The sequence below is a fragment of the Magnolia sinica genome, chromosome 4 (assembly GCF_029962835.1).
Source record: "Magnolia sinica isolate HGM2019 chromosome 4, MsV1, whole genome shotgun sequence".
NCBI lineage: Eukaryota > Viridiplantae > Streptophyta > Magnoliopsida > Magnoliales > Magnoliaceae > Magnolia > Magnolia sinica.
The window spans coordinates 76,550,473-76,571,528 of record NC_080576.1 but is presented as its reverse complement, the minus strand read 5'-3'; the positions used below and the strand labels follow the sequence as shown (position 1 = coordinate 76,571,528).

General features: G+C 39.4%; 1 protein-coding gene across 1 annotated transcript; it reads right to left on the bottom strand.

Moving 5' to 3' along the window:
* Nucleotides 1–2,392: 2,392 nt before the first annotated feature.
* LOC131243247 (uncharacterized) lies at nt 2,393–20,841 on the bottom strand. The gene is made up of 2 exons (XM_058242447.1): nt 20,603–20,841; nt 2,393–2,852 (listed from the first exon to the last, which is right to left on the bottom strand). Exons 1-2 carry the CDS (start codon nt 20,716–20,718, stop codon nt 2,645–2,647), a joined length of 324 nt encoding a protein of 107 aa, XP_058098430.1. The 5' UTR covers nt 20,719–20,841; the 3' UTR covers nt 2,393–2,644.
* Nucleotides 20,842–21,056: the final 215 nt, after the last annotated feature.

The following is a 21,056-nucleotide window of genomic DNA, read 5'->3' as shown; positions in this document are numbered from 1 at the left end:
ATCAGGGTGAAAATTTGTCACATGGGGTTTCATGGAATTCCGCATCACATGGACCGTTCAGATTAGACACCCATGACACGTGTGCAAAGGTGCGCACGTGCGTAGGTGCGCAGGGGAGCATGACTCTATATATATATATATATATAAGGCTACACTAACTATCATAGGATTAAACTTATGAGCCATACTATGAAACTTTGGGAGGGAGTGATTGAGCAAAGACTATTGCTGTGAGAAGAATATATGAGAAAATCAGTTTGGTTTCATGCCTAGGAGGTCTACCACTGAAGCTATTTTTCTATTCAGACAATTGATGGAGAAATACCGGGAGAAGAGGAAGGATCTCCACATGGTCTTTATTGACTTTAAAAAAAGCATATGATAGGGTCTCTAGAGAGTTAATCTGGTGAGTGTTAGAAAAGTAGGGAGTTTCAGGAGTATAATTTGACACAATTATGGATATGTATGAGGAAGCGGTAATAATGTGAGGACCACTAGTGGAGAGACAAGTGAATTCTGAATTATTGTAGGCTTGCGCCAATGGTCAGAATTGAACCCATACCTTTTCCCATTGGTTATCGACGAGTTAACAAGGCATTTGTACAAAGAGATCCCATGGTGTAAGTTGTTTGCAAATAACATAGTTTTGATTGAAATGACGAGGGATGGCCTAAACACAAAGCTAGATTTATGAAGGGGTGTTTAGAATTTAAATGATTTAAAATTAGTTGGTCTAAAACAGAGTATATGGATTGCAATTCTAGTCACAATGGGAGTGAAAAAGAGGAATTTATTAAGAATGAGGACCAAGAAGTTGCCCAAAATGACCACTTTCAATACCTTCGGTCAATAATTCATGAAAATTGAGAGATAGAGAAGGATGTTGCCCATAGAATTCAAGATGGCTGGAAGAATTGAAGATGTAACTCTAGAGTTTTATGTGATCATTGCAAGCCATGCAAACTAAAAGGAAAATTTTATGGGATCACTATACAAGCAACCATGCTTTGTTGACCAAAATATTGGACACTAAAATGAGGATGTTGAGATGGAGGAGTCACAAGACGCGGAAAGATAGAAATAGAAATAAATGCATTTGAGGGAACATAGGAGTAGCACCAATAAGTAATAATATGAGGGGAAGTAGACTTAAGATGGTTTGGTCACATGCAATGAAACCAAGAACCGCACCAATTAGGAGTGAGTTGGCACAAGTTAATGACTCTAAAAGGAGAAGGGAAAGGCTGAAAAGGATGTAGATAAAGGTAGTAAGAAAAGACTTGATAACCTCTAAAGGTATGGCCCTTGATAGTGGAATGACGGAACAAGATTCATGGAGCTGACCCTAATTAATTGGGATAAGGGTTAGATGATGATGATGATGATCTTAAATACTGAGTCAAGTGAAGAGTCATCCTAGTCTTCAAGTCAACCTAACCCAACTGGAAATAGAGTCCAGTCGAGTTTTTAAGTTTTTAAATTATGCTTGCTTGATCTGCCTCAATAAAACTTAAATCTGACCTACTGGAAGCAAGAAAGAAATGAAAGAAAATTGCTAATTCCATTGCATTTTTACAGATTAAACTGGACAGTTCAGCTAAAACTATCTGATGTGGCTGGCAACTTAAAGCTCCCAGAATCAGAACAATAAGGATAATCGGAATGCCGGTCCTGGTTCAGATCTTCGATGGTTCAGGTCATTGGCCTTTCTGTTACTCAATACATTGTTCTTGGGAACATATTAGTGTAACATGGTGCTGTGTTAGTTGGTGGACATGAGGGTATTCACCTGGATATGCACTTGGTACTTTAGTTCATAAAAATGAAAAATAAAACACTAGTCATCAGAATCTGCCTCTTGTGGAAAGGAAGAAAATGTGGCAGGTCCTATTTGCCTTGATAATTTCCTCATGTTTGCTAAGCCCACATGCATGTGGAGCCTGGCTCATCCTCATGCAGGCACACTGTGCCATTATGGCACAAGTGTACATGATAACAAAGATTTCCATCTGGTGGGACAGAGCACAATTATTATATCTTATTCCTCAAAAATCACGCCACTTAGCTCAAGCAGTAGCCAACATTAGTGAACTGGACTGAATTTTAGGCCAGAAAATGTTAAAAATTGAGTACCACCTGATGGAAAGCTCCGATCATGCACAATGTGCATTATTGCCACAATGAAAGCAACCACACAACAGGCAATTAAACTTCCAATATCTAGTACAAAGATGATAAAGCCTCCTCCATCTGATTCTCAGACTTTTGAGAGGATTCCAATTCACATGATTTTGCTGCATTCCATTTCACATTGATTCCAATTACCATTATTTACCATCAACCAAATGACCATTTTTGCCCATGTGCATCCATTTTCCACCGATTACAACCGTTTACCATCAACCAAACAACCCCTAACAATCAGTTATTCATTATGCTCTTGAGTTTCTTTAGGAAGCAATATTGACCAAATTTTTCAATCAACACAATAATTGACAAAGAGAGACTTCTTTAATGTATACATATGCCCGCAAAAGATGGGCCTCAAGCATTGATTTTTTTTTATATATATATAAAAAAGGCATTCTCCCTTCTCCCCACAACAAACATGGGCCACTTTCCCAAACCCCACCTGACTACAGTTTTACATCGATAGTGGCAGGAGCATTCTTCGCTTCCTTTTCCTGGCTAATCTTACTTGCTTCATGATTTTCAAACATACAAGCAAAAGGGTGGTTATGCATATTAAGCAAAATGCAAGTCGCATGTACCTGAAGTACAAAGAAACTGCTGAGAAAACTAGGAAAGCAAGAATAATGAGCTCCCATATCACCGAGATGACAACATCCACCCTGCATTCACAAAAATTAAACAGGCATGAGATTGGAATGTTGATCCTGAGAACATCACCTATGGGTTCTTGTCACAGATACATGCATTAAAACATATAACAAGGGCATCTATCCTACTGAAATAATCCTACGATGCTTGGGCCTATTTGGAATTTGGAGAAGAAATTCCTGATCCTCCCATTATGGGCCTAGCTTACCATATGATGAATCAAAATTCAATTTCAAACCTAAGCTGGCAATTGGCATGGAGATACGGCACCATCACTGCAAAGAATTTTGAATGTAATATGGCCATTAAATGGCATTGAATTGGAGTCCTTAAATAACGTTATTTAAGGACAGATACATGCAAAAAATTCTACTATTCCTCTCTTTCAATAATTCTCAACATAAAGCACACAGAATCATTCTTGATGTCAAATATAGATTGTATTTTATTTATTTTTCCGTATAAATCCATATTGATGGATGCTGGCTCAAAACTGTAACTAGCATACTTTTGGTAAAGAAATTGTAAATCTAGTTCTCAAATACCTGAGGCATGCCTCAAATGATGAATTTTAAAGAAAAACGAAAGCTATTGAAGCACATGAGATATATGCCTCACTAATGCAAGGACAGGGCTTAAATATTTTTTTTTAAATGAAACTACGCAAGCAAGAACAACTGCAAATGTGGGTCCCAAAGACCCGAACAGTGGGCCTGACAACCCATCCAATGTACCCCACTTGTGACACACTTGCCTGAGACCTAAAAATACAACTAATTTTCAATTGATTGGTATTTAAAACTGTTTTTAGAAGCACCTACATTTTCAAGTAGCATTTTTACAAGTTTTGGTAGGGTTTTACCCAGTCCTTTTATCTGACTACGGTAAGAGGATGAAGGCCTTTTTTCTTTTAAGAAAACAGGAGGATGTTACATTCCACACTGTGGCAACGGTAAAATTGTATTTTTAAGTGATAAATTGAGGCCTGACATTAAGCAATATCATGGGCTTAGATTTTGGGAATGTTATTGTTTTTAAGGGATATATTGAGGCCTGAGATTAAGCAACATGAAGTAGGGGTGCAACTTGGGTCAGGCTCAACATGAACCCAACAGGCCTAACTTGAAATTTTGATCAGGTCTGGTTAAGCTGCACTGAGATTGGGTTCAGTTCAGGCTAGAAATCATCAACCCAACATGGGGTTGGGTTGGGCTCAAGTTGAGGCCTCGGGCAAGCCAACCCAACCCGAATCCGATCCTATATTAGGTACTCACCTATATAAGCAAGGCTTCTTGTTTCTTTCAATGGACGGATGTGATAAAGCCCGCTGACAAGAAGAGAGGAACTGGTTGGAAACCACATTTCCTCTCTCTCCCTCCCTCCCTCCCTCTCGTCGCAGACCAAGCCCACCCACTCATGCCTGCGGCTGCTGCCCAACTGAAGAAGAAGAGATGAGGGGGAGAACAAGAACAAGAAGATCAGTTTTTCTTTTCATTTTTTCCTGACATTTTGGGGCAACCCAATCCAACACGATACGGGTTCGGGTTGAAGATTTGATGAATTGGCATAGGCTCAGGTTAGGCCTCAGATTGGGTCAGGGCACGGGTTGATATATTTTTAAGTCAGGAGGGGCTCAGGTTGACTTTCAACCTGACCAGACCTGCCCAAGTTGCACCTCTAATATCATGGGCTGAGATTTTGGGAGTTCTACTTTATTAAGGTTACTTGTGTGTGTGTGTGTGTGCACGCGCGCGTGCGCCTGTAATGGTCAGTAGAAGTCCATTTTAAACTCCATATTATAAGGGAAAAATAACTCATACAATTGTTTTGATGATTAAATCTTCGCATAAATTAGAAAGATCAGTTAAAAAGAATCATTTCTTGGGGCAAACCAACTAGAACCTTTTTCCCAAAACAATCATTTTTATGCCAAAAAAAAAAAAAAAATTGAGTGTAATAGAGACTGGTCGTCAGCATCCATTGACAGAATTGAGAGGAAGTTGGGAAATTTTAGCGAGGCAGAATTAGTTTATATAGGGATTAGTAGGAAATAATTTGAGAGAGAGAGAGAGAATAATATTAACCTATATAGAAATTCTAACCATTTTAGTTGAGTTTGTATTTTAATCTTATTTATAACAATATATAAATAAATGGGTAGACTGACCATTCTGGCTATCTGGTGGGCAATTTGGGGAGAGAGAAATGGGAGATGCTTTTGAAATGTCTTTAGTGGTGGGGAGGTGTCATTTAGGGCGAAATCCTATGTGTTGGAATGGGCTTCATGTGCCAAGTAGTTAAAAAGGATTTTAATTCAAGCTTTTTTATTTGCTTGTAATTTGTTGTGTTTTTAAATAAAATCCTTGTTACCCTTGAAAACATGCGTGCGCGCACAGATACGTGCACGTATGGCTGCTTTTTCACTCCATTTTTTAGTAAAAAATGTATTAGACCCCCCAAAAAAAAAGTTTCCTTTTTCCTAAAGAAGAAAGAAATCTTCATTGAAGTGAATGCACCACCGCATCAAAATAAAGACAATTACATATAAATAACGAGATCAAAGACCCAATTTGAGTACTAGCCATGATATCCGCAATAGTGTAACCTTCCTTAAAGATGTGGGTTTTTTTTTCATTGATAATAGGGGGCGACAGGTTACTTTAACCAGTTTTGCAACTGGTCACCCGGCTCGTAGTCCTCATAACCTCCTTACTCCGCAGACCTTACTCCTCCACCTTTGGGGTTATCTAACGAACTCAATCCTCGATTTCTGACAGCACAAAGCCTGATCCCACAAGAAGAGGCTAGCCATTTAAGGCAGTCTCCTCCCCTACTTCATTGGAGGAAGTACCCAAAGTTTAAGGACATTAGGGTTTGGTCATTAAAAGCCCAAAAAGCAACAACAAAAAGAATGTAGACAATGAGGATAACTCAACAACATTTCTTAAATCCATGGGTGTCGGGTGTCAGCTGCCCATTCAATGACCTTTTCCCAAGTCGAGCATAACACTTGCCCCCTTTGCAACTTGTGTTGCAAAACACTATTCTTTTGCGAGGAACAAGGGTAACCCGACTAGCAACATGAGATGCCACAACACTTGCCTCTTCTAGACCAAGCAAAAGCCCCCCTGAGCCTCTAAGAAATTGGATATGGTACTCAACATCATGCATGATGATTCAAATAAGTTCAAAAGTTAATTCCATAAGCAGCTAGCATATTCACAAAACTTGAAGAGATGATTCACCATATCCAGCCTCCTCGAGACATAGTGACCACACAATGCAATCACCATCCATTTGTTTCTTAAATGATCTATGCTTAAGACCTTGTCCTTCCCAAATCAAAACCAACCATGCAAATACCATGACCACTGAGGGCCATGATAGGACCACACAAGCCATGCAAACTTATTTTGACTTGTACCTTCCCCATCTATGAAGGCATAAAATGCTATTGCTAAAAAAAAATCTATTATTTTCTTTAGTCCACCTCCACTTACCGGAGTTTGAACCAACAAGAAATGATCGTTGAGAAGCTGTGATAAACTCAGGAGCAGTGTTCGAAATATTTGTATCGCACCCTTGGGATACAAATACATATCGGTTATTGCACGGGATATATCATTTGTATCAGGTAATTTATCGCACTTTTGGGAAATATATGGAAACATTGGGAAAATGGTTGAATTTTTCAATGAAACTTCAGGTATCGTTAAAAAATCGCTTAATACACACTTTTAAATCATAACATCTCAATAAAGAATTGCAGATAATAAGTTTCCTTTGTATAGGATACTAAACTATGTGTTGTCTAACTGAACCAATGCAAATATATTTAAATTAAATGCATAACATTTATAAATATATCAAGACATGTATGAAAACATAATAAATTCATTAAAAAGCAAAAAAGAAGTAGAAATTGAAAAACTATTAATGATTTGACTGGCTATGACTTAGACCCACATAGTGTTGTGCAATGGCCCACCTTAATAAACGTGTTGTATCTCTACTCTACCTATCTATTTTCTCAGCTCATTTTAGGATTTTATCCAAAAACTTAAGCAGATCAAACTCTAAGGTGGACCACACCATTGGAAAAAGTGGCGAATGACCATTAAAATATTTTTGTAGGCCTCAAAATTTTGGTATCAAGCTGATCTTTGTGCATTACCTTCATTTAAGTCTATTTGATCATATCAATAGGTTGGATGAAAAATAAACATTGCCGTTATGCTTAAAGTGGGCCCATGAAAGTTTTTAATGTTGGACGTTCAATCAAACCACTAGGTCATGAGGTGCGGTCCTCCTGAGATTTGGATCTGCTTATTTTTAGGACCACATCCTAAAATGGGCTGGAAAAATGGATGCACAACGTGGATATACAATAAGTTCATTAGGGTGGGCCCCACAACAAGGGTAACACCCACTAAGGTGTTACCCAGGTATCACCTAATTCACTCCCCACACTGTATAGGGTTTATTCAGTATGCAATCCGCTTCATCAAATCGAGGAGGAAGAAAGCGAATTGGGTGGGACCCTAACCGAGGGGCCACCTCAATGTAAAATGGTATATCTACACCGTCAAAGCATTTTGGAAAATCATTTTAGGGCATTAGCCAAAAAAATGAGGTAGATCCAAACATAAGGTGGATCACACCATACGAAATAGTGATCATAGAATATCTACCATTAAAAACTTGTTGGGGTCACAAAAGTTTCAATCAAGCTTATATTTGATTTTCCCTTCATCCGCATCTTATCTGATGAAACAGGGACCCTAAAAAGTAGTTGGATGACAAATAAATGTTATAGTGCACCAAGGAAGCTTTTAATGGTAAGCGTTAAATCATCATTGTTTTCTTTAGTGTGGTCCACTTGAAATGTGGATCTGACTCATTTTTCAGCTCATGCCTTAAGTTGATCATCCAAAATGATGGATGGTGTGATAAAACACATGAGATCATAGTGGGGCCCACAAAGCACGTCCGCTACACATTTTAAAAATGGATCGGATTAGCTGTTACCCGGGTAACACCTTAGTGGATGTTACTCTAACCATGTGGGGCCCATCTTGATGTATTTTTTGTATATCCATGCCGTCCATCCATTTTTCCATCCCACTTTAGGGCGTGATCCCAAACCTTAAGAAGATCCAAATCTTAGGTGGACCAATACCATTAGAAACAATGTTGAGATACTCAATCACCACTGTTTCAAGTGGTGTGGTCCACCTAAGATTTGGATCTGCATAATTTTTGGACCCGTCCTAAAATGGGTTGGAAAAACGAATGGACGATGTGGATATAAATCAAATCATCAAGGTGGGCCCTACGGTGTGGGTAATACCCAACATGTAACACTCTTAATTCGCTCCTGTGAAAAGGGAGTTGATTGGGTAATACCCCTACTAGGACATAGCAAGAGACAAACGGATCTATCAAGGGTTGTTTGGGGCCCACTGTCTTGTATATGTTTTATCCACGCCGTCCATTCATTTTGACAGGTCCTTTTAGCACATGATCCCAAAAAAAGAGGTAGATTGAAGACTCAAGTGGGACCACACCATAGGAAGCAGTGGCGATGGAATGCTTACAGTTCAAAACTTCTTTAAGGCCCACTGTGATGTTTATTTGCCATCCAACCTGTTCATAAGGTCACATGGACCTGGATGAAGATACAAAATAAATATCAGCTTGATCCAAAAACTCTATCCCTAACAAAAAGCTTTCAATGGTATGCGTTTAATCTCTAATGCTTCCTGTGGTGTGGTCCACTCTAGCCTTTGATGTATATAATTTTTGGCCTCATGTCCTAAAATTATCTTCCAAAATGGATGGATAGATTGGACGAAACATGTGCATCAAGGTGGACCCCACAACCCGTGACAAGACCATCAGTCTCTAGTTGCATCTGATGGGGACAATACCCAACATGCACTCCAATAAATTAGGCTTTTGAAGCCATTTTCTAATTAGATGGGGTTCTAGAAGGACCAGAACCTTGAAATCCGTAAAATCTCTCACCTCCAAACCCAAACTGAAACTGTGAAATCCCAAAAATCTCTCACCCAAAAACCTAAATCTCCATGATTTTTTGTAGAATGGTTGTCAAAATCTCCTTTCCAATTTAAATCTGCCATTTATTTGAAGAAGAAGAAAAAAAAAAAAAAAAACAGGAAATTCGATTTATTTTTTTTTAACTTACAGCGCACAGCTATCAATTGAACGAGTGGCCCACCAAATTCTACTTCCGATCGTGCAATCTTCTTTTACGGGTACCGAAATGCCTTCTTACATCTATTGAAAGCTTTTCCCTTTAAAAAAAAAATAATAAAATAATAAAAAAATAAAAAAATCGATTTTTTCGGTAATTATCGCGCGATATTGTGTATATCGCAAAAAAAATAATAATAATAATAAATAAATAAATAAAAGCGTGCGATATCATGCAATATATCGCACGATACACATAATTCTGTCTTTTTCTTTTTCTGTGGGGTTTTTTACAGTTTCGTGTCGCTAGCCAGCGATAACGATAATATCGGCTAATAGTATCAATATTGTGAACACTACTCAGAAGCTCTAAAGATCCAATATCCAACAAGCCTCTTCTAAGTTGCATGCACCAAGACACCAAGTACCACCACCCACACTATATTGTTGAGACACCAAAGAATCCTAGTCCCTTGCTAACCTATACAACTATGGAAAAGCAAAACTAAAGAGAGCAATCTCCAAACCAGATGTCCTCCCAAAACCGTTTCCTCAAGCCATCCCCCACCAAGTTCAATATTCTTCATGAAAAGATCTTCAACTCTGATGTCGCCTTCCAAACCCTTAAGCCCAATACAAAAGAGAAGCCTTCAATGAACCATCCACCCCTTTGGACCCCACGTTTGCAAAAAATAACTCTCTTCATAGACTATTATTTTCCACTGTGAACCTCCACATCCATTTCCTCAACAATGCAATGTTTCATTGCCTGCAATGATTTAATCAATGTTTTAAATAGTGAATAGCAATAGAGTGTTGTTTCATTGCCTGCAATGATTTAATCAGTGTTTTAAATAGTGAATAGCAATAGAGTGTAGCATAGGCTGCAACCCTCAGAAGTGTGAGGCGTAAGCTACATAGTAAGCTACACGCTACTTCTAGATTTTTAATGAAGGTTATGCTTGGTTGCACCAATTTCATGATATTCTGCACCAAACTACACTGATTAATAATGAAATTTAACAAAATTTCATGATATTTGGTGCAACCAAACACAACTTAAAGTAATAGGTAAGGGTAATGATTAAGTATAAAGGTTAAAAGGAGCAGTGAAACTGATTTAATACTATTACTTATATTATTTTTACTGAAAGCATCGAAAAAATTAACTAATTTTTATTGAAAATATAAAAATGTAATAAATGATAAATCATTGGAAACATAAATTGATTTTAATGTTGTAGTGAAAAATAACATGCATTGTGGGACACATAAGCGTGTAGCGTAATTTATGTAGGGTAGCGTAATTTATCTAGCGTGTAGCATAATTTATGTAGCATGTAACGTAATTTATGTAGCGTGTAGCATAATTTATGTAGCGTGTAACATAATTTATATAACATATAGCGTATGCAAATTATCATGCAGCGTAGGCTACACGTGACTCAAGCAATTTTCATGAGTTGCATAGCATTAAGGCTAAGTTACGCTATGTAGCGTAAGCTACACACTACATAGCATAGCTATTTCAAACACTGGTCATTTAATGCATGCTCCCCCATCATCTGTCAATTCGCATATTTTCTTCCATTCCAAAAGATGAAACTTGTTCTCCCTATCCACCCCTTTCCATAGAAAGTCTCAAAGCATCTCTAATTTCTCTTTATCCAATCCAAGACTGAAGCAGGGCACTACAACAGGGACATAATGGTTGTGCATATTTGTGAGGGTCACCTTCAATAAAGTGATACTTTCCCTGAGGAATAAATATATTCCTTCCAATGTTGATATATTTCTTTCCATTCTTTGGATCAATAGATCCCATTAACCCTTGCCAGTCTTGCCTACGCATAGAGGAAGACTAAGATAGGCTTATGGCAGTTTACCGGCTCTACATCCAAAAACTGCAGCAAACTCTTCCACCCTTTCCTTTTTCAGATGAATACCCGAATTTCACTTCTTTTGAAGATTCAACCTCTGACCCAACACCAGTTCAAAACATTTTACAATCAGCCTCAAAATCCAAATCCCGTTTGCGTTCACATCACAAAACAAAATCATGTCATTTTGCAAATTGGAGATGGGAAATATGAAAGTTAATGTTCTCAACCTTAAAACCCAATATCAAACCTTCTTCTTAGTGATGCAAGATTCAAGTATTTAACATGCATTCATGCAAAACTGATGCAGGACAATTACCCACTAGCTCTAAAAGCTTGAACTGTTAGAGTATGGCGAATTAATCCCTTTATCTCATAGCCCAGGCCCCACATCGCATGGGTTAGGACCTCGGCCGAACCCCCCTTCATGGGCCCCAAATCACATGGGCCGCCCACCCCGAGTGTGTCCCCGCATCCCATGGGCTACCCCACTCGAGCCTGGTGTGAAATGCGCATTAATCACCCCCGGTGAGGAGTCTCGAACACGAGACCTCCTCCGTGGGCTGCACCCACCCCGAGTGTGCCCCTGCATCCCACAAGCGACCCCACTCGAGCCCGGTGTGAAAATGCCCCTGCATTAATCACCCCCAGTGAGGAGTCTCGAACACGAGACCTCCTGCTCTGATACCAATTTGATGCAGGACAATTAACCACTTGCTCTAAAAGCTCGAACTGTTAGAGTATGGCGAATTAATCCCTTTATCTCATAGCTCAGGCCCCACATCGCATGGGTTAGGACCTCGGCCGAACCCCCCTTCGTGGGCCCCAAATCATATGGGCTGCCCACCCCTAGTGTGTCCCCGCATCCCACGGGCTACCCCACTCGAGCCTGGTGTGAAATGCGCATTAATCACCCCCGATGAGGAGTCTCGAACACGAGACCTCCTCCGTGAGCTGCACCCACCCTGAGTGTGCCCCTGCATCCCACAAGCTACCCCACTCAAGCCCGGTGTGAAAATGCCCCTACATTAAAAACTAGTAAGCAAAATTAACGTAAATAGTGCGATTTGAAGAAATCTACCTAAATCTACCACAATTTAAGAGAATTAAGAGCCACAAATCAGATTAATGCATTAATCAGTAATATTCCAGCAATTTATGAGATTCAATCCAACATGCATGAACATATAATCATGAAAAATCATTAGACCTATGGGAATAGAAATTCCCAAGCTAGCATAGGGTTAGCTTGGCTTTCAATCGGGAAAATCTAAATGTTCCTAGGGCTGTGGTAAAGGTAATTAGGCTTAGGGTTAGAAATTGGGGGAAAAGGAATAAGGAAATTAGGGGTTTTGAAATTGGAGAATTAGGGTTCCTAATTTTGGGAATTTAGGGTTAGGGTTTTAGATCTAGCGTTATGGGTTTCAAAGGGAAATAGGGATTTAGGGTTTTTATGGTGGAAGAGGGCTAGGGCCTATGTGGCCGTACACACGTGCGTACGGAAAGGGCTGGCCATATGTGCAGGTGGCCGTACGATCACGGTTAGGTTTGGTTTGGGCAGAGGATGGCTTAGGGAATAGAATAGGTTGGGGGGTTTTGGTGAGGAGGATGTTGGGAAAAAAAAAAAAACCAAGAAGATTCTTGAAGAGGAAGAAAGAGACGACGAAAATTGAAAGAGAGAACATTATACCTTGTCAAGAAGATGGAGATTAGAAGATAGATTGGGAATCACACCCAAAGGGGCCTCACACCCATCCCTTCACGGGAGATTTCTTCTCATAAAGTTTCTCTTTTCAAAGTGGAGAGGGAAAAAAAAAACAATTTTCAGCAATCAATTAGGATTGGACGTTCCCCCACGTTCCCCCCTTTAGTATTTATAAGTCTCAAATAATAGTGTTTGGACAAGAATACCCTCACTTAAAGAAATACTTCCCAATATGTCCTACGGCTACCACTAAAATAACAATGTAAACCAATAATAAATGTTCATAAATAAATGAAACCAAAGCAAACTATCCTAAAGATCTATCCTAATGGTCCACATTCAGGATGGACGATGATAAATGGCCCAGATGGCCCAATCATACTCTCCATGAAATCTGATGGTCCGATCGTGTCCTCGCAAATCAACGGTTGGATGCTCCTCAAATAGCAACCCACGTGCACCTTCCCAATATGGAACCTTCTAGATGCACGAGCATGAACGTGGGGTCTTCAGCTTGGTCCCTGAGAGCCCATGTAGACATCATCCATCCACATTGAAATCGATACTGGGTCTAGTGATCTCCTCCGTCTCTGATAAACTCTAATTGGTGCCTGGATGTCCTCGTTACTTAGCATTGTCAATCATCCTACTTATGGCCTCAACAATCACCACAAAGAGGAAAGTAGAGAGGTACCCTCATCAAAGCCTTCTGGACCCCCTAAAGAGGCCCTTAGGGAAGCCATTGACCAAGATCAACTAATGTACCAAGTACCAACCCTATACATTTCAACATCCATCTTCACCATTTGCCCCCCAAACCTTATTCTCCTTAGCATATAATTCATGAATTTCCAATATATGTGATCACATGCCTTTTCAATATCTAATTTAGCTTTCTCTATGCCTAAATTGAGGAAACCAAGGGTGACTAGAGCTCCCTCAAGGATTTGTTGCCCATAAATAAACACACCCTGCAATTTTGATATAATCGTACCAAGAATTGCTTTGAGTCAAGTAGCAAACACCTTAACAAGTATCTTATATGGGCTCCTGATGAGGTCGATAGGCCTAAAGTCCTTTAATTCTTATGCCCCCTCCTTTTTAGGTATTAAAACAATGAAGGATGCGCCAACCACTTTGGAGATCTTCCTGAATGTAAAGAATTCAAACACGAAATCCACCTGCATCAATTTTAAAACTCTACCGAGATGATTTAGAAGAAAAAGCAGTCAGTACCCATCCACATTTGGTGCTTCCTATCTCCCAAGACCACTTGTAGCTACAACACCTCATCCCCCCCAATCAGTCTTTTCAACCACTCCACCTACTTGTAAAACTTGGTCATAATTTCAAAACATCAAGCTGTTGTCTATTCCATTTCTTGCTTGAAAGGTTTGAACAGAACTTTACTACTGCACAGCACTTTTTGCTCGCTTCTAGAGTCTTCTCCCATTCACCAAGGTTGTGAATCTTCTTGCATCTTCTGCTAGCATTTGAAAGGTTGTGAATCTTCTTGCATCTTCAAACACACCCTCTCAATATTTGGTGCCGCTTGATATCTTCCACTATCACCTTCTCAAATTCCAGCTTCAAGATTTTTGTACCCACATTTTTCCTCCGCCAACTATAGATCTATTTCTCCTTCCTCTCAAGGGACTTACGCACAAGCTTTTTCCTCGGCCAACTATAAATCAATTTTCTCCTTCCTCTCAAGGGACTGAATTTCATCTCTTTGTTCCACTACATGATGCAACCCTTTAATTTTTTGAGATAGCCATGAGTCTCATTTCCATCCTTCCCTCCACCTGGAAAGATCACAACCATTCCTAAACTTTTCGCACGTAGTCATCTTCAAGCCATACAGTTCAAACTGAAACGGAGGTCCCCAGAAATACACAAGATTCAAGCAAAATGGGTCAGTGGTCCATGATAGGGCAAGCTAACACACTTTCGAACAGTTCCAGATGAACTTCCTTCCATTCCACAAAGATAGAACCTGTCAATCCTGGTCATCGCGAGATTTTCCTGATTATTTGACCAAGTGTACTTCACCTATGAATGAGTTCATTCCTGTCCACCCACTCCAAGAATTCTCGTCTGCTTCTTGTGATAGAACTTCTTCCTTCTCATACAAGAATCTTATGATGTGGAAATTGCCACCCACAAACCAAGGTTCTCTCCATCTCCTTCTAGCACTATCAAGCTCATGCCAAAAATCTCTGTCAAGCTCAGACCGTTTGACCCATAAATCAGTTTGACCCATAAATCATCTTTACCAATCCTCTTCCTCCACCTCCAATCTTATCAAGCAACACAGACCAAAAAATAACACACCCAAGAACTGACTTTGGTCCAGCAATCTGTGTTCCAAACAACATGCCCCCAGAAAAGCCAATAGCATCTAGTGCTGCGCAATCACATCTCGTGAACACCATACCAAGTTGATAATCCTCTCCCCCATGCCCTACATCTTAATTTCATGAAGCATCAAAATTCTTAACTTTAACTTCTCAGATGTCCTAAACCTAATCCCTCTTAGACTGGTTCCCCAGTCCCTTAAAATTCCATGATATGATCCTTCTTGAGAAACAATAAAAATCTCCTAGCCCGCTTTCCTAGCTCCTTTATTTCTCCCCCATGGACTGCCTCAAAAGGAGCTACACTTTGTAGTAATTCACCGATAAACTCTTGTTTCACTGCCTGCCACTACTCTTCCACTTCCTACATGAATCCCAACCACCCCACGTCAAATTGATATGAAAACAAGTTAATCCATGTCCTTGTTTGTAATCACTGGATAAGAACAAGAATATTTTCATAGGGGTCAGAATACAAGATCAATTGAAAGGAGCTGTCAAGAGGTCTCGAATAGATTGGATGTGTTCACACAATTGAGATAGCTTTAAGAGGAGCCTCCTTGCGCAGAGGGTGTTAGTGTTTTTCTTCTTCTTCTTCTTGAGGAAAAAAAAAACCCCGCTAATTAGCTCTGTAACAGGGCATTATGGGGTCGTAACAGGCCATTTTTTCTGTAACGACCGTTACAACACCATAACGCACAACAGTAGCCACCATTACCATTACATAACCATTTTTGCACACATTGGGTAGGATCCACAACTTAGCCCTTTGCGACTAACATCTTCGTTACGTATTTCTTGTGATTGTTTGAGGTTGCATTAGAAATCCTTCCACAATGGAAGGAAATAAGGATGAACCTCTTTCAAACTCAAACCCACCAAAAAAACCTCCAGGGGGAAGACAAAATGAAGTAGAACAAAGATTGCCCCCAAGGCATATCCAGGATCAATCAAGATGATGTAAGCAGTCCAAACCTTTGAGAGTATAGAGAGAACATTCAAAGAAAATGTTCAATTGCATGGACAAGGATTATGAATGTGAAGAACAGATGTCAGATGGAATTATCAATTGAGAAATGGTTATGGATGAGTCTATAGATATGAACAAGATGCCAAATCTCTTTACATGGTAGATTCTATTGTCTCCAAAATCATTGGAAGAAAAATAAAGATTGGATGAAAACCAACTCCCTCGTGACAACTTGCACAGCCAAGAGGAATATGTATGTTGGTACTAAATAATGGTAATTGTGGAAATTTTTGTATTGAAGGGGATTGTGGAGGTTGGAGATGGACACCAAAAAGCTTCTGCAATCTCATCATGTTGTCTGGTTTGAAAAGAAAAGCAACAAATCGTTGTTTGATTCCTTTTCCATTCCCCACAATGAGGTATGACTCAATTTAAGTTACAGCCCTTGATGTGAGTGGAATGGCAGAACCGGATTCATGTAGCCAACCCCAAGTAGTTGGGAAAAGACTTAGATTATGATGATGACGATGATGATGATGATGATGATGACGATGACGATGACGATGATGATCTGTCACGATCTGATGCCATTGAATGCATGCAGTATCCAAAATGGTAGGCTGAAACACCATATACAGAATCAGTTGATTTGTTGGAGATGGGATTCCCAAGCATTAGAGAAAGATAGTGTAAGCCATGTGACATTCACACTGCATCCTAAGCTGATTGAAGAATGCAGAAAATTATTTCAGCCCTAATAATTGAGTGGGCAATAGAAACCCAACCGTTGAAGCTGCCAAACACTCATTCCAAGCATGGGAAGGTTAAAAATTCAACATGGTCATATTACTTTCTAACAGGTTGGAGAATAGGGATACCCAAAAGAACCGCACAATAGATTTGGGTCCCAAAGACCCAAACTCTGGCTCATACGTGTGTTATGTCATAGAAATACCATGGATTTTCGAGTAGGAATTTTACAAGGTTTGGTTGCAATGTACTCTATTCTTTCCTCAGTAAATTTTTACATGAATTTCTGTAGGAGGCTGGGACTGTTTTTAAATTGAGAAAAAATGTAGCATACTACACCACACTACAGTACTCCTACAGCACACGCCACAGTGCCACTACAGTAACTTTTGTTTTTAAGAGATAAAGTATGGGTTGAGATTAGGCAATATTAAGGGCTGAGATTTTAGGTCTCTCTCTCATGCACGCACGGACTTGTGTTTGTGCCTTTAGTTGGGACAAGAGCTTAGATGAGGATGATGATGAGATCTGTTTGTGTATATATTGTATGACATCCAGTCCACTTCAGGTCAACAAAATTTTCATTCTCGCCAAGTTTAGAGGGTACATATGATCCAAATATTTCATTCATCATAAGGCTCCATGAATGATCCATAAACACAAATCATAATGATCGGGCAATCCTAACCCTAAGATGTCTTTAAAAAGCATCATCTGGATTTGTGTCATTTCTACACTTCTTAAATAGTTGGGATCGTCCAGTCAATGAGACTGTCTACAACCCATTCATGGTTGTCCCCAGTGAATGAGCATATTGCATCATTAGATGCATTTGCTACGTGTAAAACATAAATAGGGAGGAAAAACATTTCATCCACCTGGGTATACAAGATCCCATCCATGAATGTTTGTGCGTGCAGGGAAATGTAAATGTCCCCCTATAGTTGCACAAACTATGAAGGGGAGCGGCAACAAGTTTGGGTGGGGTGTAGGAACAGGGAAGCGTATGTTGCAAAAGTTAGCAAGTATGAACAGCTATGAAGTGGGAGAGGGAGCGCAATTCAAAGCAAGAGTGACACCTAGTTCGAAGGATCCTACAACTAGTGTATCCTACAACTAGTGTATCATGTAACGGTTACAACCATTATCTATACGTATCGACCTTTACGAGTGTATCGTAACGGATACGGAACACCTTGATTGGAATCGTCACTAGAGATATTCCCTAGAGTGAAAGAAAGCTTGGGCGAGAAATCTAAAATCACATACAAGATGTGCAACTAGGGATCCTTAGGGAGGTAGCTAATGTAATTTTGTGTTTGGATGATAGCTCGTCATATGACACTTTTGTCCTCCCTTTTTTTTTCGTAGTTCTGGCACTTTAGGCATTCCTTTGATGAGGTTACCATTCTCAAAAATGATTCTCATTTTAAGGATGGATTCAAGGAAGTTCATAGTTATGGATTCCAATGCATTGCTAAACTCTCATGGTGAACTCAATGGGATGCATTGATAAGCGATTTGAGATTCCACCCTTGCTCGCTTGAGCAAGCCAAAACCATGCCATCTTCACTAAGTATATGCCTTAAAGTCCTTCATATCTTCTATAATGGTAATTTCTGCCTTCATTGACCATAAAGGAAATTTGTTATAAAAGCATTTTCAAGGTATTGGTTTCCCTCATGTAGCCATATTTTTAAAAAATGATAATGACAATCCCTCGTATGGTCACATTGGAAAATATGGAAGACAAAAACAACAAAATTTTAGGGACATGTTGTCCTCTCCATATCCAGTTAGCTCCAAATTTGATGATATTTTTTTACACATGCACACCCACCCCCACGCACTCACACCACAAGGGATGCTCGAACCCATGACCTCGTGTTGAAACTCCAAAGAGTCTACCACTGAGGCATGGCAATAGGTGCCCAAATTTGACGACATTATGCACCTGAGAAAAAGAAACTTCTCTTTTCACCCATCATATTATTGAGAGGGTATGGCACATGCAATGCACATAGAGAAAGGAACACAAACACGCAGAGAAACAGAAAGACGTGGAGAGAGAAAGAGAGTGTGGATACATGCAACGAAACAGGGGGGGGGGGGGGAGAGAGAGAGAGAGAGAGAGAGAAGTTGCAAGTTTACACGCATGCGATGTTTTCAATAGTGAATAGCGCATAGCATAGCATTTGCCCCTCTGAAGCGTGAGGCGTAGCAGCGTAAGCTACATGGTGTGGAGCGTAAGCTACACATTATTCTTAGATTTTTTAATCTAAGTTGTGCGTGGTTGAACCAATTCATGATATGTTCACCAAATTAGACTGATTAAATAATGAAATTTAATAAAACTTTATGATATTTGGTGCAACCAATCACAACCTAAAGTAATAGGAAAGGGTAATGATTAAATATAAAGGTAAAGAAAGAGCAACAAAACCAATATATATTATTACTTATATTATTTTAATAAAAGCATTGAAAAGATTAACTAATTTTTATTGAAATAGGAAAAACTAACAAATCATTGAAAACATTAATTGATTTTAATGTTGTAGTGAAAAATAAGTTGTAACGTGTGCTACGTAGCGTAGTCTATGTATCGTGTAGTGTATGCAAATTATCATGTACCGTACGCTACATGCGACTTAAGCTATTTTCATGAACTACGTAGCGTTAAGACTGAGCTACACTGTAGCATAAGCTACATGCTACATAGTGTAGCTATTTAAAGCACTGCACACAGGAGACCGTGGGTGTGAGAGAGAGAGAGAGAGAGAGAGAGAGAGAGAGAGAAGAGAAGTTGAAAGCTTACATGCAAGAGACAGTGTGTGTGGGCTACACAGGGAAGGGAAGAAAGGTGTGCAGCTACTTGCATGAATCATCATCATCATCATATAAGCCTTATCCCAACTAATTGGGGTCAGCAGCTACTAGCCTGAATGAAAAAAGAAAAAAAGATGGCTGAGATCATAAACCACACGATTCTTTGACATGGAGCAAGTAAAATCCAAGCCGTCCATCAGAAAGCATGAGTATTTTTTAAATCCCCCAAATACCCTTAACTATGTTGCAATCCCTTCTAAAGCCCTATTAAATTTCAAAGTTAAAAACTGTCCTAAAACTAATTGCTTAGGCGAAATTGCCCATGTAGTAGAGATGAGGCAAGTATACAAACTTTATCTACCATTCCTAAATAACAGAAGAATTAATTCAATTTCTTTTGGATGCATCAGGTGCAATCCAAGCAAAACCTCGTCTACAAGAGGCTTCACCAACACAAGGGTTATATGATCTCATATCATGCAACACTACTAGGCGTTAACAGTTCAACTAAGGCAGAAAGAGGAGAGAGCGAATATGAGGCACCAAGACTCAAAAAACATGTGGCCCAACTTCCCTATCTGCAGTGCCCATGGTTCAGCAATCCAGGCCGTCAATTCCAATCCCACCAGCCCCTCGGGGAGAAAGATTCAAACAAAGCAGAAGCTAGGTCACTTGTCCAAGTTACCATGTTGGGTTTTGCCGTGTATTTTGGGATCACAATTTCACAAAATTGAAAATATTACAATCACAATTCCCAACAAAACAACAGGAGATGGAAACCAAGAAATAGATTTTTTTTTTTTTTTGAGAGATCAAATAATAATAATAATAATAATAATAATAATTTCTTTTTAATTCCAATTTACTAATCTAATTGAATCCACAAATAAAAAAGAAGCATCACCAGATTCACACAAATGAAAAACTGATCAACAAATGCATTTAATTAACTAAATAAAATGCGCAAAAAACCCTAAAACTAAAATCCGCCAACTATTCTTGAATTGTAGTCGTGAATGCATGGAAAGGAAGGAAACCCTAATCGGGTGGGTACCTTGAAGTGATGTTCCCATTGGCGGTGGAGGAGAAGAAAGAGACGGACGCCCAATCGTATTTTGATCGGATTTGGTATTCCCGCAACTGTTCCGCCAGATTCGAACGTGTTATCATCTCTCTCTCTCTCTGTCCTCTCTCTCTCTCTCTCTCTCTCTCTCTCTCTATTTCTGAGATGGAATCAGATCATTCCATGGAAGTCTGCAAATCTGTCGATGATAATAATAACGATTGCTAAGAAGAGTTTGAATTTTCAACATTCGCTGGAATTTAAGAAAGAGAAATGTATCCTATACAGTTGCTGTATGTGCGTGCATGTATGTGAACTTTCGCGTACAGTCTTTCTTTCCTGCTGACACGTCCCATTTTTATAATATCCTTTCCGTGAAAAAGGTGGGCCACAAAATGATTATCAATATATATATAAACCATCTACATAATTGTGAAAGAGTACA

Bases quoted from the DNA above. Each gene is read 5' to 3' on its own strand.
- LOC131243247 (XM_058242447.1), bottom strand. From the start codon at position 20,718: ATGATAACACGTTCGAATCTGGCGGAACAGTTGCGGGAATACCAAATC. The intron at 2,853-20,602 runs GTACCCACCCGA...TTGTGAATGCAG, and splicing joins AATGGGAACATCACTTCAAG to GGTGGATGTTGTCATCTCGG.